The sequence below is a fragment of the Phyllopteryx taeniolatus genome, chromosome 15, assembly GCF_024500385.1.
Source record: "Phyllopteryx taeniolatus isolate TA_2022b chromosome 15, UOR_Ptae_1.2, whole genome shotgun sequence".
Taxonomy (NCBI): domain Eukaryota; kingdom Metazoa; phylum Chordata; class Actinopteri; order Syngnathiformes; family Syngnathidae; genus Phyllopteryx; species Phyllopteryx taeniolatus.
In genome coordinates this window covers 20698380-20724949 of record NC_084516.1, presented here as the reverse complement: position 1 = coordinate 20724949, position 26570 = coordinate 20698380, and the positions used below count along the sequence as shown (strand labels likewise).

The 26570-nt window shown below is 46.3% G+C and overlaps 1 protein-coding gene across 1 annotated transcript; it reads right to left on the bottom strand.

The window, feature by feature from the left end:
* On the bottom strand, positions 1 to 25133 carry zmp:0000001301 (uncharacterized). The gene is made up of 16 exons (XM_061747605.1): positions 25072 to 25133; positions 24813 to 24885; positions 24667 to 24731; positions 22474 to 22574; positions 19765 to 19853; positions 19540 to 19621; positions 19374 to 19459; positions 18954 to 19038; positions 18803 to 18853; positions 18675 to 18730; positions 10773 to 10873; positions 9986 to 10256; positions 9137 to 9233; positions 2903 to 3006; positions 601 to 716; positions 1 to 4 (listed from the first exon to the last, which is right to left on the bottom strand). Exons 1-16 carry the CDS (start codon positions 25131 to 25133, stop codon positions 1 to 3), a joined length of 1443 nt encoding a protein of 480 aa, XP_061603589.1.
* Between the last annotated feature and the right edge of the window lie 1437 nt (positions 25134 to 26570).

Sequence of the window (26570 nt, the reverse complement as noted above, 5' to 3'; positions counted from 1 at the left end):
TCAACTGAGAGTGACACTAAAAACAGCTTGAAGCCCCTTTTTTGAAGATTTGTTCACCGTGCCGAACTGCAAGTTGTTCAGAAGTGAGCTGAGTCGAGTTTAATGAGCGCACCTATCTCCAAAAATTTGAAAACTCCTCAGTCGGGTCACTCATATTTCAAGGGACCGCTTTAGATGTTAGTATGGATGAGGAACAAAAAAACATTTAATTAAATTCTATTCTATTGAATTATCTAAACCCTAACACTCAGGTGGCGGCACGGTGGACCACTGGTTAGAGCATCTGCCTCACAGTTCTGAGGACCCGGGTTCAAAGCTGGCCTCGACCAGTTCAGGGCGTAGCCCGCCTCCTGCCCGATGACAGCTGGGATAGGCTCCAGCACTCCCGTGACCCTTGTGAAGATAAGCGGCTCAGAAAATGGATGGATGGATGGATGGATGGATGGATGGATGGATGGATAGATATTGTCAGTATTGTTTGTGCCAGTTGAAGCAGCATGCAGACAGAGGTGTCAAAATACCTTTATAAATGTTTGTCATGTATCGCTATGTACTGTAGGTCTATAGCTACCAAACGATGGTATCAGTCTGCTTACCCACCTGTCTATCTGTTTACATCCCTTTAAACCGCGCATAATAGACAGCAGATGTTGGCTACGTTTCTGGATGCTGCTGTGCTCCTCCTTCAGTCGCTCTTTTTCTTGGAGCATCTCCTCCTAAGAATAAAAAAATGAAAAAGATTATAGCGCTTTTATAGCAAGTACACAGATACGCTTTACATTTAAGAAAGAATACATTTACATTCAGGCTTTTCCAAAGAGATGTGTTTTGAATTGGTTTGAAAATGAATTGAGTGACTCAGAGCTGTGAACATTTGCTGGAAAGGTGTTCCAGAGGGTTAGGGCAGCAATGGCAAAGGTTCTGTCCCTCATTGTGCGTAGCTTGTTCCCACTTATGGGAGTCAGCAGGTCTGTGTCAGAAGACCAGAGATGGGTTGGTCCTAGAGGTACTAGGGAGCAAACGTTATTGAGGGCTTTGTACAGTATGTGAGGAGGTAGTGCGGTATTTTTCAAAGTGTGCTTATATTTCAAATTAAGGTTTATAACTATAACTGTTTCAAATATGATACGAGTAAGAATCCCTGATCAATGCAATACTCCTGATCTCAACTTGTCATGTGTATACAGTTTGTTTTCTTCCCTTCCAATCTTGAGAAATAAAAGATGTCAGTGATGTCAGTATCTATCCATGCATGTATGACCTGCACAGGACTGGAATGGGTTATAAAACCATCGGGAAAAGGTTTAGTGAGAAGGGGACAACTATTGTGGCATTATTTGACACAAAATGACCATCACCCTCGCTATGGAGCTCAATGCAATAGCTTGCCTTGTCGAATGAGGGTGATCATGAGAAAGGTAGGGGAGGAGCCTCAAAGTACATGCCACTTAGTGATCTGAAGGCAATTGGGACGTCAGTCACCAAGAAAACGGTTCGTAACTCCTGCACTATAGTGGAATGCAGCGCCCACAAGGTCCTCCTGCTCAGGAAGGCACATACATGCACAGTGAACATTTAAATGGAGAAAGTCCTGAGGTCAGAAGAAGCCAGAGTTGAGCTATTTGGGATCAATTCCACGTGCAATGTTTGAAGGAAGAAAGGATATGATTGTGACCTAAAGAACACTATCATGCACGGGAGGTGGAATGTTGTGTTTTGAAGCTGTTTTTCTGCAAATGGTACAGAGAGACGCCACCACATCGAGGGACAATGAATTGAGCCACAATGTAAAACCTGATGTAAACTTCCATGCCTTCCAGTATGACAAAGACCCAAAACATACTGCCAGAGAACAAAGGAGTGGCCCGAGAGGGAGCATATTGGGGTCATGCAGTGGTCGCCAACCACTGGTCCGCAGACCGGTACCGGGCCGTGACGCATTTGTTACGGGGCGGCAGAGAAAGAATGAGCAATTTATATCATTTCTGTTGTATTGCAATTCGCGTGTCAATGTGTTTGATTTGGAAAATTGACCGGATCTTCTCTGCCGCAAGAGCTGTGCGTCTCAATTGACACGTCGAGACTGCACAGAACGCTTCCATTTCCGGTCCCAGCCGGCTCGAATGCTTCTGTTTCCGGTCCGAGCGGGCTGGCTAACGGCGGCGGAGCTCAAAGAACGAAATCATTTCATAAACTGATTCATCTCATTACGTTAACTGAAAAGATTTGTTCTTTTGAACGAAACGTTCACGAACGAAACAACACTATATCAGGAGTTTATCGCAACAGTTAACTCTCATGCGCCGAGTCCGCTCTGATACAGATACAGTCGTAGGTTTCTGCTCCACACAGGCAGAACTACTTTGACGGAGTTCAAAGTAGTTCAAAGTCTACTCTCATTGAGTAGCTACATCTTAACCTTAATTGCGTTAGTGCTCATATGGAGAGGAAAACGTTTATAATGTCCATAAAATCCACAATATTGGGGCAATTTTAAGAGGTTGAAGTGGGCATAAGTAGAGATGTCCACATAAATTTGGGTGACGATTGATTACAGTTTTGTGACAGTAAACTATGTTCACCCTTTTCTCTATAGTGACCATTCAGAGGAGTCTCCGAAAGGTCTCTCCAACCACAACTCCCTGACGGCCTGGCTAGTCTCCAGGAGACTCGAGGAGACGTCTAAGCAACCAGTGGAGACTTGAGTCACCATCAGGTCACCAACTGGTTCTCATGCAGGCCAGTGAGATAGGGGTCCTTTCGAAAGCCAGAGATTATTGAGCAATCAGGAAGCCTATTGGACAAATAGTCCATACCTAAATCCTATTCCATTGATGACTCAACAAGTCATGTATGAAATGTGCCTGCGTTTTGTTGCGTGTGTTTGTGAGAATTAATTAACCCTCAGTCTACAGAGCTCCCTCCTTTCTCGGTCATTCTCCTCAGCTCTGGCTCGAAGCCATGCCTCATTTTGAGAGCAATGTCTGCAACCATCTCCTGCAGTTCCTGACACACACACACACACACACACACACACACACACCAAACACGACATTGGTTTCTAAAGCATATGAAACACTGAAGCTGTGTTAGATTAAAATAGTTCTATGAAATAATGTTGCTTCTGGGTCTCATGGTCTTCTGATTTTGACAACTCTCTCTTCTTGCTGGAAAGATAGGTTAAGTGTGGCAGATATACACTTGAGTTGCAAGAAAACAGCAACCAAATGATTATATAGTATAAACAGTTAGAACCCAATTTCAGGGAAGGTAGGACAGAAAATGTTTAATAAAGAAAGAATCAATTTAAGAAATGGCTTTCACATGCGTTACCTATAAACATCTCAGTTTAAAAAAAATCAACGGGGCAGCGGCACCTCCAGGCTGTCCTACACACAATGGGCTCTATTTTCGTAGGTGGTGGTGTTGCGCTTCAGTGTAAAAGCTGCCGCATCTTTTACATACAAGCACAAGACTCACTGCGCTTTTACCAATTTGGCAGACCGGTCTGCACCAAGATGGGCGTGTCGGCGCAGCAAGGGTGTGCCCTTGTGCTTGATGTGCTTGACGGAGTGAGATTGTGGTGTCAGAAAGTCTGTCTAAACTTACGCTCACTGGGACCACGTCTAAGTTTTGGTGGAGATGAGTTAATGTTCATTTTGGTGAATTTGATCAGGGCGCATGCAGGCAGATGGCCATGAAAGATCTGCGCCGTCTGGTGGATGAAAAACGTCTTTCAACAGTGAGCATTCAACCCTCTTATTCATTTTAGAAATCAATTCATTGAACACATTATAAGTAGTATCATCATTATTCTATTTTTGAAATCTTCCCTTGCGATTGGCTGGCTGTAACGCGCCTCTCGCCCGAATATAGCTGGGATAGGCTCCAGCATGCCCGCGTCCCTTGCGAGGATAAAGCGATACAGACAATGGATGGAAAGATGGATGAAATCATCCCACGCACTGGCCAGCATGCAGCTAAGAGGGTTGTGTGTGTGTGTGTGTGTGTGTGTGTGTGTAGGGGGGGTGAACGAGGTCCGGAGACATATTCAAGTTGCCAGCTATCTTTCGCCAGCTCATTCGGTATTTAATAAAGGTCCCTGCTAACTTTTAATGCTCAAGTCCCACACGGACCGCTGTGTCCTCTTCCACTTACAGAGATGTCTCCACGCGAGACTATTCGTGCCAGTTTGAAAGGGAATGAAACAAGTCGCTTCTATTGGACAGGATCGAAGTCGGCTATGGTGATGCCCACACCAGCGCAGACGTTCCACTTTGAATGTGCTGGAGGTATGCAGTCCACAAAAGTAAGGCCGAGCCTCCCTCCTCCCAAACTTACGCCAAGCGCAGCGCTGGATTTGCGCTAGTTACAAAAATGGAGCTGAATATATTCATATTTAGATTCAAATCGAGCAAATACATTTATTCTGGGTAAATACCGTACATGTTGTTTGTTTGTATGTGCCCTGCGATTGGCTGGCAACCAGTTCAGGGTGTACCCTGCCTCCTGCCCGATGATAGCTGGGATAGGCTCCGGCACGCCCGCGACCCTAGTGAGGAGAAGCGGCTCAGAAAATGGATGGATGGATGGACATTGTCACCCGCTGGTCAATAAAGGAATAGGATAAGAATAAAGATCATGGAGCAGGATGCTGCCTTCAGCATGCATTTCAATGCAATCCAAGGTAAAATGCCAAAAAACACCGATTGAAAGGATATGGTTCAGTCAGAATGTAATGCATTTGGGCAATACTGTAAAATATAATAAAACCTGCTGCCGCAGAACATTATTGGTCTTACAGAAGAATGGAACATACGCCAGAATCACGTAATAACTTTAGCCACTCAAAGTGTAGGTAATGCAAAAATATTGTTAAAGTAAATTTTGATGCAATAAAAGAACAAAATGAGAATGAAAGAATTTGAATTGTTTAAACTGTATTACAAGTATAGTGGTGCCTCAAGATATGAGTGACCCGATTTACGAGGTTTTCGAGATACGAGCCGTCGATTGGCCGAGTTTTTGCTTTGACCTGCGTGAACAAACTTGAGAAATGAGGGCTGTATGGCAGCGGGGGCTCCACTCACTAGACAACAAGCAGCGGTTTGGCTGATATAATTAGTAAATAGAGGCCTCAAGCTACACGGTAGCGTTTGCTTGAAAACTATACATACTGCAAAACAAAGAGAATGACACATTGTGTATTTGAAAAAACGACAGCCTCCTTCAAGCAGACGATGGAAAACACCACAGCCACATGGTCTAACAATTAACATAAAATCCATCCATCCATTTTCTTCCGCCTATCCGAGGTAGAGCAGCGGCTCTACTCTGAGGTCCCGGATGACCAAGTTTCTCACCCTATCTCTGCTGGGCCTTTTTGAGGACGGAGTTGATGTTGGTCGCCCACTTCAGGTCCTGAGAGAAGTGGGCGACCAACATCAACTCCATCCTCAAAAACATTCCCCGGACTCACGGCTGTGGTGTCCTTGAGCAAGACACTGATACCCCAAAAATGCTCCCCGGGCGCTTCTGCTGCCCCCTGCTCCAGTGTGTTCCACTAACATGTACATGTGTATGTGTTCACTGTGATGGGTTAAATGCAGAGAACAAATTTCGTGTGCATGCATGCATGTTCATGACAAGAAAAGGTGATTCTTCTTCTTCTTCTTCTTCTTCTTCCCTCAGGTAGGCGCTACCGATTAATGCAAACTAGAACTAGCAGACATTCGAACAGCTTCTTCCCTCTTGCCATCAACTTCTTAAACACCTAACCTACAATTCCATTACAACATGCTGGCAATTTTTTGACTTGAGTTCGTTGTCACATTTCCGTGGGGCCAATTATATATTACTCGTGCATTCACTGTAGTAGTCTTGCCACGCTGCACTATTTGCATATCTCTTGTTGACCGATACTGGCCACTCATGCCAGAGTAGCATCTGCAACATTTGCACACTGATTGAGGAGTATCTGCAACATTTGCACAACCAACATTGTCCCAGATTACTTTAAACTGCATACACTCCTTGAAGTCTCGGCGCCCTTTGCACAATGGTCATTGCACCGGACTATTGCAATATTAGTCATTCGAACTGCTCTAAGTGCTAGAGGACTCTGCATCTTTTGCACAATTGTAAACAAAAAAAAAAAAAAATAATAATAATAATAATTGTACTGGCATTACCAGATAACTATTAACCCTTTATTGCTCAGTGACTGTTTTTTGTCAATGTCTTTATGTCTCCAAAGTGTTCTCTGTCAATTGACTGTCTGTTGTCATACTAGAGCAGCTCCAACTACCGGAGACAAATTCCTTGTGTGTTTTTTGGACATACTTGGCAAATAAAGATGATTCTGATTCTGATGAAGCCAACAGAACCACATCATCTGCAAAAAGCAGAGATGCAATACTGTGGCCATCAAACCGGACCACCTCTACGCCCCGCCTGCGCCTAGAAATTCTGTCCATAAAAGTTATGAACAGAATCGGTGACAAAGGGCAGCCTTGGCGGAGTCCAACCCTCACCGGAAATGAGTCCGACTTACTGACGGAAATGCGGACCAAACTCTGACACTGGTCGTACGGGGACCGAACAGCACCCCATACTCCCGAAGCACCCCCCCCCCCCCCCCACTGAACTCCCCGAGGGACACATTCGAACGCCTTCTCCAAGTCCACAAAACACATGTAGACTGGTTGTGCGAACTCTCATGCACCCTAGAGCTGGTCCACTGTTCCATGGCCAGGATGAAAACTGCTCCTCCTGAATCTCTGCCCGATGTCCACGCGATGTTACAGAGGAGTTTCAACCAGGACAGCCCCACAACTTCCAGAGCCTTTAGGAACACTAAATCTCATCCACCCCGGGGGCTTTGCCACCAAGGAGCTTTTTAATCACCTCGGCAACCTCAACCCCAGAGATAGGAGAGCCCGTCTCAGAGAAACCAGACACCGCTTACTCATGGGAAGGTGTGTCGGTGGAATTGAGGAGGTCTACTAAGTATTCTCCCCACTGACTCACATTGTCCCAAGTCGAGGTCAGCAGTGCCCATTCTCAATATACACACTGTTGATGGTGCACTGCTTCCCCCTCCTGAGACGACGGATGGTGGACCAGAATTTCCTTGAAGCCGTCCGGAAATCGATCTCGAGGGCCTCACCAAACTCGTCCCATGTCCCAGTTTTTGCCTCAGTTTTTGCCACCAAAGCTGCATTCCACTTGGCCAGCTGGTATCCATCAACTGCCTCAGGAGTTCCACAGGCCAAAAAGGCCCGATAGGAGTCCTTCTTCTGCTTGACGGCATCCCTCACCGCTGGTGTCCACCAATGGGTTCGGGGATTGACGACAGGCACTGACTATCTTACAGCCACAGCTCCGGTCGGCCGTCTCGGCAATTGAGGCGAGGAACATGGTCCATTCGGCCTCAATGTCCCCCGTGGGTGAAGTTCTGGCCGAGGTGGGAGTTGAAACTCCTTCTGACAGGGGATTCTGCCAGATGTTCCCAGCAGACCCTCACAATATGTTTCGGTCTCCCAGGTCGGACCAGCATCTTCCCCCACCATCGGAGCCAACTCACCACCAGGTGGTGATCAGTTGACAGCTCCGCCCCTCTCTTCACCGAGTGTCCAAGAGATGCAGCCACAAATCCGATGACACAACCACAAAGTTGATCATTGAACTGCGACCTAGGGTGTCCTGGTGCCAAGTGCATGTGTGGACACCCTTATGCTTGAATATGATGTTAGTTATGGACAATCCGTGGTGAGCACAGAAGACCAATGACGGAGCAACCCTTCTCAAGAGGACTGGAGCCCAAGCCGTATGTGGAGGCGAGCCTGACGATATCTAGTCGGATTTTCTCAACCGCACACACCAACTCAGGCTCCTTCCCTTGGAACAACCTTCCTATCTCACTTTTAGGACTTATAGCTACGCTAAAAATGAAAACGTTACCTCAAATTAACTATTTATTTTCAATTATCACATTCAAACTCACGTTAAAATAGTTCCAAATGCTAGATGCTGCCATTTAAAATTTTTACTCTAAAAATAAGAAAAAATTAATTAGCCTATTGACTCTTCACAAAGGTAAAACAGAAGAGGAATTGACACAGCCAACTTCAAACATTATTATTTAGCTAGCTAAAAACAGTACCTCATTAAATGGTTACATCCAAATGTTGAACAACAATCTTGGTTGGAACTGGAACACATAGACTGCCATAGCACCAAACTTTCAGACCTCGCATTTATCAGCAGAAGTCTCAAACGCCAGAGTTGTTTTAAGAATACGATTGATGCAGCCACTTTATCATCTTGATGGAAAAGTCTGGAAACCACACAATCTCAGTCAGCACCATATCATTGCTCCCCAATCTGGCACAATCCTGATTTTGAGATTAACATAAAAAACCTTTACTGTAGCCCATGGGAACAAAGTGGAATTTACCGCATAGATCACTTCTTCAAAAACAATGCATTCATGTCGTGTGAAAACTAGTGTGTGAAAAAATTAGAGGTGGTAACGTCCTTCAATACTATAAAGTAAGAACAGCAATCCTAAAAAGATTCTCAACACATGTATACTTTAGAACTACCCGTTTTTGTTCAGAAAATAGTGGAACTACTCCCACAAAACAAAAAACTCCTTTCAAATGTATTCAAATTAATCTCAAGTGCTAATTCAATACAATTACCAACCGCAAAATGGGGAAAAGATCTCTCAGTGTCTACTGACAATGATTACTGGACATAAATCTGCAGTAATACATCCATCCATCCATCCATTTTCTGAGCCGCTTCTCCTCACTCGGGTCGCGGGCGTGCTGGAGCCTATCTCAGCTGTCATCGGGCAGGAGGCGGGGTACACCCTGAACTGGTTGCCAGCCAATCGCAGGGCACATAGGAACAAACAACCATTCGCACTCACAGTCATGCCTACGGGCAATTTTGAGTCTCCAATTCATGCATGTTTTTGGGATGTGGGAGGAAACCGGAGTGCCCGGAGAAAACCCACGCAGGCACGGGGAGAACATGCAAACTCCACACAGGCGGGGCCGGGGATTGAACCCGGGTCCTCAGAACTGTGAGGCTGACGCTCTAACCAGTCGGCCACCGTGCCTCCTACCTTGGACAGGCCCGCCTTTGGTGCCCTGTTCTGGCCTGTTCTGGGGGTCGGTGGTGGTGGTGGGGGGGCAGTCCCTCTTTTCTCTGTGGTTTGCCAGCTGGTCAGAATGGGCCAGGCCTGTAGGAGTCTACCCTCTTACTTCACACACTCTGCACATTTTTATTACTTACACCGTACATATTTCGCACACTGGCCTCATTCACATCTCATTCAGGGTCCCCTGGGGAACTGGCATGAGGCATGATGAGGCAGATGCCAGGCCGGGTACTGGCACATCTGTACTAGTCTCCGGTTTGTTCGCCTCCCTTCTCTGCCCTGCCGATCCTCCAGTTTTAATGCATCATACACCCGTCAGTGGGGGTAGGGCAGTGTCAGGCCGGGGAGGACACTCTGCCAGGTGTTCCGGCAGTCCGGCCTTCTCCCTGGCCCGTCATCCTTTTCCCCGCCCGATTTTTAATGCAGCCCATACATATACACATCCTTTGGGGAACTGGTTGGCCTGGGTGAGGGTGACGGTTGCGGGTCGTCATTGCCCCGTGACCGTCTCGCCTCACCCCCACCGGTCTCCCCAACTTTAATGCACGACACCCCACCACACACGATCACGGTACAGGAATAATGGTTGCCAGTCGGGGACCTGATAACTATAGTAATAGGGTGGGTGGTGGGTTTTCACATTTCTCTTGGCCTGTGACCCAACCCCCTTCAGTTGTCAGGCTGCGGTGAGATGGGGTTCCCACCCCCCTCCCTCCTCTTGGCTCCACGCCTTCCTCTTCCTTCTCCTGACGCCCTCGCCCATCATTTCTGCGACGGGTGCTAAGCATGGGCTCACTATTGGGAGGCTGTGACCTTTTTCAGGTGGCAGCTGGCTCCTGCCTTGGGCCCTGTTGGTGGCTGGGGCCCCCATGCTCTCCGGAGGTGTTGAGGGCGGTGGTGGTGATGGGGCGTGCTGGGTCGGGGGGATTGTGCGTGGGGGCCGGTGGTCCGGTACCCATGACCCTCCCTTTGGGACTGGTCGGGGCACTTCAGTTGGGCTGGGGTACCGCCCCGTGTCCTGGGTAGTGGGTGGTGTCCCCCTGGCTGGGTCACCCGCGGGATGGGCTCGCTGGCTTGGCCCCCACTTGCGGGTGGAGGGGGCCCACAGGGTCTTACAGGTGTTTAGACACTATAAAAAGCATCCCACCGCACCACTCATCAGTAGCATTGCCTTGCTCATTTCCCACATCCTGTCCTGTCCTGCCCTTTTCTGTCCTCTCTCATCTTGTTCAATTGGTTAGTTGTTGCATGTCCCCCATCCACAAATAAGAACACGATTTAACGTTACTTGTGGTCAAATATCTGGACAAATATCTGTTCAGCCATGCCTGGCTGAACAGTACTGGTTAAAAAAATAAAAAATAAAAATAAAATAATTAATATTAAATATATATATATATATATATATATATATATATATATATTTAAAATAAGAGCATGGTCATGGACCGAAATAAATACCTCATAAGTATCTCAAGGCAACACAAACAAATCAATGTTAATTTACAATTCACATTAAACAGGTTATGTTTATGTTAAATTAAATGTTTGGTTTTTATTTTTATTTATTTTATTTTTTTGAAAAGTTTAATAAACATACTGATCCAGCCCCTGGAATTCCTGGTTCAGTCGAATGAATGCTGTCTGGATCATTGACATGGCCTTATTTCGCACTGCACTGAAGTCTCTGTGGACAAATATCTGCAAAAGAAGAATTACACTACACAACACATAATGCATCAATGAAAATTATACTAATGTTAGCTTAGGTAAGGTTAGCTTAGGTTAGGTTAGGTTAGGTTAGGTTAGGTTAGGTTAGGCAGATACTGTAGTTTATTGATCCATAGGAAAATTCAGGGTCTATCACTCATAGTGTACATCACAGCAAATAAAATCCCTATGTTCCCTAAATATAAATTTTAACCATTAAAAAAAAACAAAAAACTATAACCATCACCTATAAGAAGGAATGGGTACACACCCCATGGCGTCACTGTCATGTCAGAGTTGTGTTTATTTATATAGATTTTTGTTTGTTTGCTTTTCTTTGTTGGATTGTTACACCATATAGGTTTTGACAAAGGGATTACAGATCTTCCGAAACACTGTTGGGGGCCTTTAATATTAGATATGGTCAATGCGGTTTTGCATATTACAATGAGGACATATACACAGAATAACTACAAATCTGTAAAACCTGAGTTGGAAAATGTATGTTTCATATATACCAACTATTATATATGCCACCGGAGCTGCTGAAACAGTTCTACACAGCGGTCATCGAATCAGTCCTGTGTTCTTCCATCACAGTCTGGTTTGGTGCTGCTACAAAAAAGGACAAACTCCGACTGCAACGGACAATCAAAACTGCTGAAAGGATTGTCGGTACCCCCCCTACCCACCCTTGAGGACTTGCACGCTGCCAGAACTAAGACAAGGGCGTGCAAAATCCTCTCGGACCCTCCCCACCCTGGTCACCGGCTCTTCCAGCTCCTTCCCTCAGGTAGGCGCTACCGATCATTGCAAACTAGAACTAGTAGACATTCCAACAGCTTCTTCCCTCTTGCAATCAACTTCTTGAACAGCTGACTTACAATTCCATTACAACAAGCTGGCAATTTTTTTTACTTGAGTTCGTTGTCACATTTCTGTGACAATTATGTATTACTCGTGCACTCACTGTAGTTGTCTCGCCGTGCTGCACTATTTGCATATAGTGGCCACTCATGCCAGAGTAGCATCTGCTCCATTTGCACACTGATTGAGGAGTATCTGTAACATTTGCACAACCATTGTCCCAGATTATCGCAGTACTCGTCACTTTAAACCGCATACACTCCTTGAAGTCTCAGTGCCCTTTGCACAATGGTCATTGCACCGGACTATTGCGATATTAGCCATTCGAACTGCTCTAAGTGCTAGAGGACTCTGCATCTTTTTGCACAATTGTTGTTTGTTGTTGTTTTTTGTCAATGTCTTTATGTCTCCAAAGTGTTCTGTAAATTGACTGTCTGTTGTACTAGAGCGGCTCCAACTACCGGAGACAAATTCCTTGTGCTTTTTGGACATACTTGGCAAATAAAGATGATTCTGATTCTGATTCTGATTCTATTACTTCTATTAGTTTATACCACCTTCACATGGTTTATTGTTCCATGTTGTGACTACTAGATGTTTTCCGGCCATGCTGTGGGTCCTAGTTGTTCCCAGCCATGTTGTGACTATTTCGGTCCATGACCATGCTCTTATCTTGTGAGATCTGACAAGATGGTGCCTACCCGTGTGGACGCCTCGGTTACGCGCTCTCTAGTATTGTTTTTGTTTTGGTGTTTTTCGTTCGTCTTTGGAGACATTACACGACTCACTTACACAAGGGGAGAATTGCTAACCATCAAAGAGGCTCCTCCGGAGTTTCTTTCACCAACTTTCACAAATCCGCACATTTTTTTCCCTGAGTTACTCACCGTAGCAGCGACCGCGGTCTTGGAGACAGAGGCGGCGCCACAGAGGGAAGCAAGCCGGCATCCAGGTGAAGCACTGCAAGAGAGGATACAGATAGGCGTTTCCGTTGATCCACCTCGCGAATCTACACTCCCTAACCAACAAAATGGACAAGTGTCATCTTCTGATAAAGACCAGTAAAGATTTCGGACGTTCCGCCGCCATTTGCTTTAGGGAGACTTGGCTTTGTGAGGCTGTACTCGATGGCGCCGTCATGCTTCCCAGCTTCCATCTTCACCGGGCAGACCACGACATGGAATCATCAGGGAAAACAAAAGGCGGCGGGATATGCTTCTTTATCAACGAAAAATGGTGTACGGACGTCACGGAGCTCAGCACACACTGCAGCCCGCATTTGGAATCTCTGTTTTTGAACTGTAAGCCATTCTACTCACCTCGTGAGTTCGCATCATTCATTCTCACCGGTGTCTACATTCCGCCTCAAGCTAACACGAATGCCGCACTGCAAATGCTCGCCGAACAAACAAACAAAATTGAAAAAAAACACCCGGACTCACCCCTCATTATTCTCGGGGACTTTAACAAAGCTAAACTCAACCACAAACTCCCGAAACACAAGCAGCACATCGACTGTCCTACCAGGGAAAATAAAATTTTAGACCACTGCTATACTATGCTAAATAACACATACCGTGCCAAACCTCGTGCAGCCCTGGGCTCGTCTGATCACTGCTTAATTCACTTAATACCGACAAACAGGCAAAAACTTAAATGCTTGAAGCCTACAGTGAAAAAGTGGACCAATGAAACAAAGATAGAACTTCAAAGCTGTTTAGACTGCACAGACTGGAGTGTCTTTGAAAATTCAGCTGGCAGCCTGGATGAATATACGGACACTGTCACATCCTGTGAAGATGTGTGTGTACCAACAAAGTCATTTCGCACATTCAATAACAACAAGCCGTGGTTCACTGCCAAACTTAAGCAACTTCGCCACGCTAAGGAAGGCGCATCGAGAGCGAACAGGTCTGCGGATGATGCAGTCAACAAGGGACTGCACTTCATCCTAGAACACCTCGACAGTGCAGGGACTTAGGCGAGGATCCTGTTCGTGGACTTCAACTTCTTTCCTCCAAGCTTCTCCAACTCAACGTCTCGCCTGCCATCTGCCAGTGGATTTACAGCTTTCTGACGTGCAGGACACAGCAGGTGAGGCTGAGGGAGACCACCTCATCCACACGCAGCATCAGCACTGGTGCACCCCAAGGTTGTGTCCTCTCTCCACTGCTCTTCTCTCTCTACACGAACGACTGCACCTCAATGCACCCGGCTGGCACCCTGAAGTTTGCAGATGACACCACTGTCATCGGCCTCATCAAAGACAGTGACGAGTCTGCATATCGACAGGAAGTGGAGCGGCTGGAGCTGTCATGGTCTGTGTTTTGGTTTGAGTTGTGTTTAGTTTTGTTCCATGTTTTCCTGTGTTCCATGTTTGTCGTGTGCTCATTAGGTTGTGGTGTCCACCTGTTCCCGTCTACTTTGTGTCGACCAATCAGCTCTCTCGAGCCACTCGTGTCTTGTCCAGGTGTTCCTCGTTGTCTCGTCAATGTTTGTATTTAGTTCCCTGGTTTCTTTCAGTTCTTGTCGGTTCATTGTCGTTGTCACATGTCTTTGCCCTGTCATAGTCGCCAGTTGTCTTTATCATTGTGGTATGTCATTGTCAGGTGTCATTTTCCCTTTCTATTCCACGTCTTACTCACAGGTCATAGTTTTTTTTCCAGTTTTAGATATTGATATACTCTGGTTTCACATAGTGTTGTGTTTCTTTGTTACTTTGATTTGATTGGTATCTGTTGTGGGACTTTGTTCAGTTTTCCCTTTTTGAAGATTAAATATTATTATTTTGAGACTCCCGCACTCCTGCCTTGCCTCCCTGCTTCCCTGCGATTGGGTCCACCATGTTCTTGCCTTGTGTTACTCGCCTTCGCCCTAACCACGTACGTGACAGGAGCTGTGGTGCGGCCGACACAACCTGGAGCTGAACACGCTCAAGTCTTTAGAGATGACCGTGGACTTCAGGAGGCATCCTTCGCCACAGCTGCCCCTCACGTTGTCCAGCCGCCTTGTGTCAACCGTTGAGACCTTCAAGTTCCTGGGAATTACAATCTCTCAGGACCTGAAGTGGGCGATCAACATCAACTCCGTCCTCAAAAAGGCCCAGCAGAGGATGTACTTCCTGTGGCTTCTGAGGAAGCACGGCCTGCCACGGGAGCTGATGAGGCAGTTCTACACAGCAGTCATCGAATCAGTCCTGTGTTCTTCCATCACAGTCTGGTTTGGTGCTGCTACAAAAAAGGACAAACTCCAACTGCAACGGACAATCAAAACTGCTGAAAAGACTGTCGGTACCCCCCTACCAACCCTTGAGGACTTGCACGCTGCCAGAACTAAGACAAGAGCGTGCAAAATCCTCTCGGGACACTCCACATCATAGTCACCAGCTCTTCCAGCTCCTTCCCTCAGGTTGGCGCTACCTATCAATGCAAACTAGAACTTGCAGACATTCCAACAGCTTCTTCCCTCTTGCGATCAACTTCTTAAACAGATAACCTACAATTCCATTGCAACATGCTACCATTTTTTTGTCTTGAGTTTGTTGTCACATTTCTGTCAGGCCAATTGTATATTACTCGTGCACTCACTGTAGTAGTCTCGCCACGCTGCACCCGCTGACCAATGCCGGCCACTCATGCCAGAGTAGAATCTGCCCCACTTGCACAATGACTGAGGAGTATCTGCAACATTTGCACAAACAACATTGTCCCTGATTATCACGCGACTAGTCACTTTAAACTGCATACACTCCTTGACGTCTTGGCACCCTTTGCACAATGGTCATTGCACCGGACTATTGCTATATTAGTCATTCTAACTGCTCTTAGTGCTAGAGTACTCTTCATCTTTTTGCACAATTGTCAAAAAAAAAAATGTACTGGCATTACCAGATAACTAGCAACCCTTTATTGCTCAGTGACTGTTTTTATCAATGTCTTTATGTCTCAAAAGTGTTCTCTGTCAATTGTCTGTCTGTTGTGGTACTAGAGTGGCTCCAACTACCGGAGACAAATTCCTTGTGTGTTTTTTGTCTAGGCTTTAGTAAGGGGTGACAACTCATAAGACTTGTACCTTTTACTCTCTTTGTAAAGACTTTTCTTTTTTTCCTGGAATAAATACCTACAAAGACAAGATTGCTTCCTTACTTATTCTGTCAGAAAACAATTTGCCAAAACAAACCCTTAACTACAGGGCATTATTATGAGATATGACTTGATTTGTTTCTTGGACATTGATTTTTCACTTTGTTATTAACCTTAGGCCGTCCCACTGAATATCAAGGTCAAGGCCATCTGCTGAGTCAGTGAGAATCTACTGTATGTCCACCTCTTGTGACGACAATTGGATAAAGATTACATTCTCATATATATCCCTAACCTTTCATCTGCAAAAGAAACCTACGATCCTAAATAACTAGTATCTTGTATGTAGTGAATATTCATTGTTTTTGTTTGTGAGAGACTGAAAAGTAGCTAAAACTAACAACCACCCAACAAAACACATCTTGCCCTCGACAAAATAAACTGTGTGTGTCATGAACGGAACAGCGGATAGGACCCAAAAATGCACGACTCCAAAACAAATTGACAGTTTCCAAAAAGAGAGGTTTAATAGACGGGCATAGGTCGGTACACAGGCAGGCAATCCAAAAGAGGCAACAGTATCCAAAAACATGAGGCAAAGAGACAAGGTCGATAATCGGAACAGGGTCAGGTCTTACTGTGAATCTATGACGTGGAAACAAGGAATGCAGGAACGCGACGACAAGGTACAACGAACTGGCAACGAGAGGAAATGAGACACGAGGTTATATACAAGGGGTAATTAGGGTGAACGAGGCACAGGTGATGAAGATGCTCACATGAGCAGGTGTGTGTGAAACAGGGGGGAAGACAAAACCCGGAACACACACATGACAGTACCCCCCCCCTAACGGCCGGCCCCAGACGGCCCTGGGGCCCCTGGATGCGCAACGTGGAAGTCCCGAATGAGCGAATCATCCACGATAAACGCCGACGGTACCCAGGAACGCTCCTCAGGCCCATAGCCCTCCCAGTCCACCAGATATTGAAACCCCCTGCCCCTCCGACGAGATGACAACAGCCGCTTCACAGAGAAGACAGGGCCCCCATCCACAAACCGGGGGGGAGGAGGGGGCCTGGAAGGCGGGACCAGAGGGGACTCCCGGGCTGGCTTGAGTAGGCTGACGTGAAAAGTAGGGTGGACCCGCATAGACCTTGGGAGCCTCAGCTTCACGGTGACAGGGTTGATTATTTTTGTGATGGGGAAGGGCCCAACGAACCTGGGAGCGAGCTTCTTGGACTCCACCCGGAGTGGAATATGTTTGGTCGAAAGCCAAACTCGCTGACCCACTTTGTAGTTCGGGGCCGGTGTCCTCCGACTGTCAGCAGCGGCTTTGTAGGACCGTCCCTGGCGCAGCAGCATCTGGCGGGCTCGCTCCCAGGTCCTCCTGCAGCGTCTCACCAAGGTTAATGCTGCTGGAACTGTGGATTCTGGGGCTATGGCAGGAAACAGAGATGGTTGGTAACCATGCACAACGTGAAAAGGCGATAGACCAGTGGATGCAGAGGGGAGGGAATTGTGGGAGAATTCGACCCAAACCAGTTTCTGAGACCAGGATCGCGGCTCCTGTCGATCTTGAGGGCGAGAGCGATGAGAGTGTCCAAGTCGGGTGGCAGGTCTAGCGGGACTAAATGATCCTTGACGGCGGGGGATAGTCCTTGAAAAAAGGCATCAAGTAGCGCCCGATTATTCCAATGAGTCTCAGCTGCTAGAATGCGAAACTCAATCGCGTAATCTGACACCCTGCGCTTGCCTTGTTGTAAGGTGACAAGGGAGCGAGCTGCCTCACGATCAGGAGTGGAAAATTGAAAAATTTGCTCCATAGTCTTGACGAAAAAAGCCCATGAATGACACGCGGCGGAATTGCGGCTCCATTCAGCAGTAGCCCACGCCTCCGCACGACCAGTCAGGTGGGAAATGACGAATGCGATCTTTGCCCGCTCGGTGGGGAAGGCGTCTCCCTGCAGTTCAAAGTGGAGTTCGCACTGCGTGATGAACGGCTTAATGTTCCCAGATTCTCCAGAGAACCTCTCCGGTCGAGAGAGCTGTGGGCAGACAGCAGCGGAGGTGGCAGGTGGCTGCATGGTGACTACTTCACATGGAAGTACCGTGGCGGTACTGGGTGTGGTGCCAACTGGTTCCTTCTCTTGAAAAAATTTCATAAGAAGTTCAAACTGCGAGGCCACCTGTCTCATCATATTGTCCTGATAACTTGACAGTCCCTCTAGATGAAGGTGGAGGGCGGCAATCTGCTCATCCTGCTTCGCGAGGCGTTGACCCTGCGCTTGAAGGGCTTTGCGCACCGGGTCTGAGTCTGCTGGGTCCATGTTCTGGCCAGTTCGTTCTGTCATGAACGGAACAGCGGATAGGACCCAAAAATGCACGACTCCAAAACAAATTGACAGTTTCCAAAAAGAGAGGTTTAATAGACGGGCATAGGTCGGTACACAGGCAGGCAATCCAAAAGAGGCAACAGTATCCAAAAACATGAGGCAAAGAGACAAGGTCGATAATCGGAACAGGGTCAGGTCTTACTGTGAATCTATGACGTGGAAACAAGGAATGCAGGAACGCGACGACAAGGTACAACGAACTGGCAACGAGAGGAAATGAGACACGAGGTTATATACAAGGGGTAATTAGGGTGAACGAGGCACAGGTGATGAAGATGCTCACATGAGCAGGTGTGTGTGAAACAGGGGGGAAGACAAAACCCGGAACACACACATGACAGTGTGTGTGTATGTGTGTGTGTGTGTGGGTGTGTGTGTGTGTGTGTGTGTGTGTGTGTGTTTGCGGTGATCACCTATGGATGAGCTTTTATACTCTTGGAATGGTTGGCTGTAGCAGATTCACTCAGCTCATAGCGAACATTTGGGAATTTATGTGGGCGTGAAACTGTTGGTTGACCAAACCAGAATTGAAATTTTAAAAGTGTATTATGAGAGTCATGCAAACACACACACACACACCTGTGACTGAATCCTTGAAGACCAAACTCAGAGAGAATCTCCTTCACGACTACGGGTGAGAAGTTGTGTTTCAGCTTTTACATCCCAGATTTACATCACATTATGTGTTAAAATGGGTTAGTGTTTGTGACATGAATAGATGCTAATACCTGGTTGCCTCTCTGAGGGGTTGAGTTTCATCACCCTCAGGTCATTAAACTCCTGCTCTTCATTCTTTCCTCCAAATATGTACAACTGTGAAACCCCAAAACACTATTTTTATGAGCAAACAAATACACCACAAACAGGAGTCCTCGGTTTACAAGTCCCAGACATTTTGAGGTTGCAAATTTAAAAATGTGTCGTCACGCGTTACAAGAAGGCAAACTGAGTTACTGCCATATTTACTGTATTGTTTACCATGTATGGCCTACAAGTGTTTTTTTTTTATATACAAATCCTTATAACTTAAGCGATACAGTACATTTCAACAAATTCCAGTTACATTGCCCTGTAGGAACGGAACTCCAGCATAAACCGAGTACCGTCAGAATATCATCTATTACAGTATTAGTGTACAGCACACTGACATGGCTGTGAACGATGAAGGGAGTGTGTCCATTTCGTCGGGCTGGAGGAATGGCAACATACAAAGGGACCTTCCACTTCATTTTAGCTAAGGACACAAACAGTACAAAGTTACTCTTTGGAAGGATAGATTTCTGTTGTTTCATTAATCTTGTAATTTGCTCTCACCAATACTGAATTTGTGAATATCATTGGATGACATCACTCTATGGTCATCATTTATGCTTTTGCCACCAAACAGGTAAATATCCTAATTATACATAAACAATCGTGAATGTAGCAACATAAAATCCGTGTGACAAACGTATTACACTACACATTTATTACTTTAGTAAACACAAAGGATGCTTTTAACATGGTGTATCTGTGTGTGTCGTACATGAACATGTGTACTTTGTCATGGTGTGTAGTCAATTTATGTCCACTGCAAGCTGCAGGAAACTCAATTACCTTTGACTCCCATTTCTGCCATACCAATTTTTCTATTAGTAAAAACAAAGAGGGCTGTTAATGAAATAGTATATGAATATTTCTTCCATTTTCTATGGCTTCAGGAGGGTCGCTTTGAGCGAGAGGCGGGGTAGACCCTGAACTGGTACCAGTCAATCACAGGGCACATATACATCAGAACTAACAACCATTCACAAATGTGGACAATTTTGGGTGGATCTCATTTCTCTTAATTGCAACGTTCCAAGCTCCTCACTCCTTGATGCTTAGACAGGATCGAGAAGAGGTTCCATGGACTAGCTAAAATGAAGGCACCACGTATGTATCATTTATAGAAAACGTCTGTTAGTGCCCATGGCATGGGTCACTTGCACATCTGGGAAGGCACAATTAATGATGTAAGTTACGTACAGGTTTTGGAGCAACCTATGCTGCCATCCAAGCAACGTCTTTTTCAGAGACGTCCCTTCTTATTACAGCAAGTCAGTGCCAAGCCATGTTCTGCATGTGTTACAACGGCGTGGCTTTGTAGTAAAAGTGTGTGAGTACTGGACTGGTCACCAGCAGTCCAGACTTGTCACCCATTGAAAATGTGTGCCGCATTATCAAGCACAAAATACAACAATGGAGACCCCGGACTGTTGAGCAACTAAAGTTGCACATCAAGCAAAAATGGAAAATAATTCCACCTACAAAGCTTCAATGCATTATTATTTGTTTTTAAATTAATTAGATATCTTTCAAACGCTTGTGATGATCTGAAAAATCAGGGTAGGTAGTTGTAGGGTTTTTCATGTTTTTGTGAACTTGTGTTCAAACTTTGGTTTATCTCTCTCTTTTCAGTTCAGCTGAGAAAGAATGAGGGTACTGGACTGGACCAGAAATGGCAGCAACACTACAAATGGAAACAACCATTATTTTCATTTGTGTTTTCATCCATCCATCCATTTTCTACCGCTTATCCGGGTCGGGTCGCGGGGGCAGTAGCTTTAGCAGAGACGCCCAGACTTCCCTCTCCCCAGCAACTTCATCCAGCTCTTCCGGGGGTATCCTGAGGCGATCCCAGGCCAGCCGAAGGACGTAGTCTCTCCAGCGTGTCCTGGGTCGTCCCCGGGGTCTCCTCCCGGTGGGACGTGCCCGGAACACCTCACCAGGGAGGCGTCCGGGAGGCATCTGAATCAGATGCCCCAGCAACCTCATCTGGCTCCTCTCGATGTGGAGGAGCCGCGGCTCTACTCTGAGATCCTCCCGGATGACCAAGCTTCTCACCCTATCTCTTAGGGAGAGCCCGGACATCCTGCGGAGGAAACTCATTTCGGCCGCTTGTATCTGGGATCTTGTTCTTTCGGTCATGACCCACAGCTCGTGACCATAGGTGAGGGTAGGAACGTAGATCGACCGGTAAATTGAGAGCTTCGCCTTTCGGCTTAGCTCCTTCTTTACCACAACGGACCAATACAAAGTCCACATCACTGCAGACGCTGCACCGATCTGCCTGTCGATCTCCCGTTCCATTCTTCCCTCACTCATGAACAAAACCCCAAGATACTTGAACTCCTCCACTTGGGCCAGGATCTCATCCCCGACCTGGAGAGGGCGCGCCACCCTTTTCCGACATGCAGAGATGCAATACTGAGGGCACCAAACCCTCTATGCCTCGGCTGCGCCTAGAAATTCTGTCCATAAAAGTTATGAACAGAATCGGTGACAAAGGGCAGCCTTGTCGGAGTCCAACCCTCGCCGGGAACGAGTCCGACTTACTGCCGGATATGCAGACCCAACTCTGACTACGGTCGTACAGGGACCGAACAGCCCGTATCAGGGGCTTCGGTACCCCATACTCCCGAATCACCCTCCACAGGACTCCCCGAGGGACACGGTCGAACGCCTTCTCCAAGTCCACAAAACACATGTAGACTGGTTGGGCGAACTCCCATGCACCCTCGAGGACCCTACCGAGGGTGTAGAGCTGGTCCACAGTTCCACAGCCAGGACGAAAACCTGTTTTTGCATTACGCGTAATACATAAGCAACATATCAACGCAATATAAATATTTATTTATGCGGTGCAAACGAGGAGTGTGAGCGGCAGGTGGTGAGAGGCTAGGGAAGCCCGCTCAAGATTGGCTCTGCATCTGCAGAGTTGTGAAGAGTGTTAATCATACTTGACCTGTGTTAAATTGTTAATGACGTGACATCATTTGTATTGTCATCTCCGTGAAATGACATTGAGGAACGATTGTCTAATTTCTACAAGCATTTGTCCCTCCTCACTCCTCTGTTGTTCTCGTCTCCTTGATGGGATTTCTGGAGGGAGACACTAACATGTAAACATAGGAACGAGGAGCTGGGATGTTGCAAATAATGAAGTGAGATTTGCCCGTAGAGGCGTCTTTTGATCTACCGTGCATGCATTTGGAATGTGGAAGACTCCACATAGGAAGGCCTGAACCTAAATTCAAACGCTCAACCTCTCGACTGTGAGGTAGATGTGCTAACTACTAACGCACCATGCTGAACCACATGAATACAACTTCAAATCCAAGGTACTTATGCATTCTTCATTCTTCTTATGAAGTTCCAAATCACAACAATTTTTCTTTTTGTGAGTTTTGATCACATAACCTTTTCTGTTCAGGCCAACTTACTTACCAATATTAAGAACAGGAAGATCCTTACAGAATTCTCCACTGGCTCCATGACCTCCAAACATGAAAACCTGGTCACCAACCAGAACAAATCCACGCCCAAACCTAAACACACAAAAATGCAATTTATATCTTCTTTTCCTTTCGGCTTGTCCCGTTAGGGGTCTCCTGCATCCTCCTCTCGAACACCAACTGCCATCATGTCTTCCCTCACGACATCCATCAACCTTCTCTTTGGTCTTCCTCAAGCTCTCTTGCCTGGCAGCTCCAATCTCACCATCCTTCCACCAATATACTCACTATTTCTCCTCTGGCCGTGTCCAAACCATCAAAGTCTGATCTCTCTAACTTTGTCTCCAAAACATCGAACCTTGGCTGTCCCTCTGATGAGGTCATTTCTAATTTTATCCAACCTGGTCACTCCGAGAGCGAACCTCAAGATCTTCATTTCCGCCACCTCCAACTCTGCTTCCTGTTGTCTCTTCAGTGCCACTGTCTCTAATCCGTACATCATGGCTGGCCTCACCACTGTTTTATAAACTTTGCCCTTCATCCGAGCGGAGACTCTTCTGTCACATAACACACCTGACACCTTCCTCCACCCGTTCCAACCTGCTTGGACCCGTTTCTTCACCTCCTGACCACACTCACCATTGCTCTGGACGGTTGACCCCAAGTATTTAAAGTCCTCTACCCTTGCCATCTCTTCTCCCTGTAGGCTCACTCTTCCCCCTCCACCCTCTCATTCATGCACATATTTTCTGTCTTACTTCGGCTCATCTTCATTCCTCTTCTTTCCAGTGCATGCCTCCATCTTTCTTACTGTTCCTCCAGCTGCTCCCTGCTTTCACTGCAGATCACAATGTCATCTGCAAATATCATGGTCCACGGGGATTCCAGTCTAACCTCATCTGTCAGCCTATCCATCACCACTGCAAAAAGGAAGGGGCTCAGGGCTGATCCCTGATGCAGTCCCACGTCCACCTTAAATTCGTCTGTCACATCTACAGCACACCTCACTGCTGTTCTGTTGCCCTCGCACATGTCCTGTATTATTCTAACATACTTCTCTGCCACTCCAGACTTCCGCATGCAGTACCACAGTTCCTCTCTGGGTACTCTGTCATAGGCTTTCTCTAGCTCTACAAAGACACAATGTCGTTCCTTCTGACCTTCTCTGTACTTCTCCATCAACACCCTCAAGGCAAATAATGCATCTGCTGTACTCTTTCGAGCCATGAAACCATACTGTTGCTCGCAAATACTCACTTCTGTCCTGAGTCTAGCCTCCACTACTCTTTCCCATAACTTCATTGTGTGGCTCATTAACTTTATTCCTCTAGTTCCCACAGCTCTTGCACATCACCTTTGTTCCTAAAAATGGGCACCAGTACACTTTTCCTCCATTCCTCAGGCATCTTCTCACGCACTAGAATTCTATTGAACAAGCTCGTCAAAAACTCCATAGCCACCTCTCCTAGTTGCTTCCATACCTCCACAGGAATGTCATCAGGACCAACTGCCTTTCCATTTTTCATCCTCTTTAATGCCTTTCTAACTTCCCCCTTACTAATCATTGCCACTTCCTGGTCCACCACATTTGCCTCTTCTACTCTCCCTTCTCTCTCATTTTCCTCATTCATCAACTCCTCAAAGTATTCTTTCCATCTAGCTAGCCCACTGCTGGCACCAGTCAACATATTTCCATCTCTATCCTTAATCACCCTAACCTGCTGCACATCCTTCCCATCTCTAGAGCGTCAGCCTCACAGTTCTGAGGACCCGGGTTCAGTCCCCGGCCCCGCCTGTGTGGAGTTTGCGTGTTCTCCCCGTGCCTGCGTGGGTTTTCTCCGGGCACTCCGGTTTCCTCCCACATCCCAAAAACATGCATTAATTGGAGACTCTAAATTGCCCGTAGGTGTGACTGTGAGTCCGAATCGTTGTTTGTTTTTATGTGCCCTGCGATTGGCTGGCAACCAGTTAAGGGTGTACCCCGCCTCCTGCCCGATGACAGCTGGGATAGGCTCCAGCACGCCCACGACCCTAGTGAGGAGAAGCGGCTCAGAAAATGGATGGGTGTCTTAAAGTAATTATGGCATAATTTAATCGCACAAGAAACGTTTTTTTTTAAATTAAGCTTCAAGTTAAAACAAAATGAATCATCCATCTCTTTCCAAAACAGTCCGGCAAGATCTACGACTTGGTCTCAGAAAATACAGTACCTTTTAGCATGTAGAAGTCATCAAAGTAAACAGGGTTGTCCTTCTAAATGAATCATTTGAAACAAATTTATAGAAGGCTGTGGTATCAAGTTTCCATGTGACAAATTCCACATCAAGTCACCTCTTGGTTGATGTTGGAGGCTCCTCTAAAGAGAAAGATTATGTTCCCTGTCAAAGCTGAAGCGTGGCCATATCTGTCTTGAGAAGGCACAAGCAATACAGACACAACAGTCAAATAACAATCAAACACACACAAACCAAATCATATGAATTTGCACTCTACTGAGATCGCTAATTGAGCTTTTAAATTCCATGAAACCTGCTTCCTATGGTGGGGAAACAGCAATAGTACCAGTAATTGTCGTAGTAACATGACCCACCTGGGACTTGGGACCTCTCCTTTCCTCTCTTTGTCCAACCAGTGACCGCTAGCCAATACCATCTCTATTGTTTGGACACACATGCAGACATAAAGTATACTGTACTGTATAATTATAACAGTGGAATGTGTACGTGGGACCTGCTTGAAATAAGTTATGGTTCAAATGAATGTAGACAGATAGAATAGATATTACCTTCAGTGAATCTGCAAGTTTTTGCAACTTTACATTGCAAACAGTATGTCCTGACACGAATGTCATTACTCAATAGTAATTACAAAGGATTGTATGTTCTTGTCTGTAGTATTTTCTCTTAGCTGGATGAAACCTACCTGCTACTTGTCTTGGTTTTCTGATGCTATTGTTCAGGTTGTACTGAGCCAAAGATGACTTACCTCTCAGTCCCCGGCTGCTCAGGTTGGGCTACACTTTCTTCTGCATGTACACTGTTGCCGAGCAATGCCAACAAACATATTAATGGAACCGACTCGGTCTGCAAGATAATAGGTACCCTGACGAAGTTTCCTCCCACATTACCAAAACATGCATGTTATGTAACTGTAATCAAATCGATAGATGGATAAATTGTGAAACATTTTTTAGGCAAGAAGGGAGGGTGTGCTGCTGTATTTTTGTTGTTAAAAAAGTTTCAACCAAGTACTGTATGGTCTTTACACTTTTCTAGCCTATTAAAAAAGAACAGAGGAAAAAAAATAAGTATTTTTAAATCTCTCAAATTTTATGTGTTCAGGGCGCAGGTAGAGACAGGCTTGAGCAATGCCACGTGGAAGGTCGGATACATTTTTAGAGACCACAGGAGCTGGAGTTGGACAGACGTGGGATTGATTATCTTAGTGATGGAAAACGGACCGATAAAGCGTGGAGTGAGTTTGCGGGATTCCGTTTGGAGGGGGAGGTCACGGGAGGAAAGCCAAATGGTCTGACCCACCTTGTACTCAGGCGCAGGGGAATGATGAAGGTCCGCGAGCCGTTTATTTTTTCCCACAGATCGGACCAAGGCCGCTTTGACGTCCTTCCATACGGACTGGAGCCTTTTCAAGTGATCCCGCACCGCGGGAACTGCCACCCCATGCTCTTGTTCCTGAAATACCAGAGATTGGAAACCATGAATGGAGACAGACCGGTGGCTGAGCTGGTGAGAGAGTTGTGGGCATACTCAATCCAAGGAAAGAACGAGCTCTAGGAGGTGGGGTTGCATCCGGCAACGCAGCGAAGGTCTGATTCCAGGGATTGATTTGCCCGCTCCCTCTGGCCGTTGGTCTGTGGATGGTACCCGCAAGACAAGCTGGCTGCTGCGCCCACCGCCTTACACAATTCCTTCCAAACCAGGGAAGAGAACTGGGGACTTCGGTCCGAGACGATGTTGATAGGGATACTGTTGAGTTTGAAGACATGGAGAACAAGGAGGTTAGTAGTTTAGAACGCAGAGGGTAACTTGGGGAGGGGTACGTAATGGACGTATTTCGAAAATCGATTGA

What these genes read in the sequence shown, in the direction of transcription:
- zmp:0000001301 (XM_061747605.1), bottom strand. Translation starts at nt 25,133, where the DNA reads ATGGTATTGGCTAGCGGTCACTGGTTGGACAAAGAGAGGAAAGGAGAG. An exon ending in CCCCTCAGAGAGGCAACCAG is followed by an intron (nt 18,854 to 18,953) that starts GTATTAGCATCT and finishes TCTCACCCGTAG; the next exon opens with TCGTGAAGGAGATTCTCTCT. An exon ending in TCAAGGATTCAGTCACAGGT is followed by an intron (nt 18,731 to 18,802) that starts GTGTGTGTGTGT and finishes GTCAACCAACAG; the next exon opens with TTTCACGCCCACATAAATTC.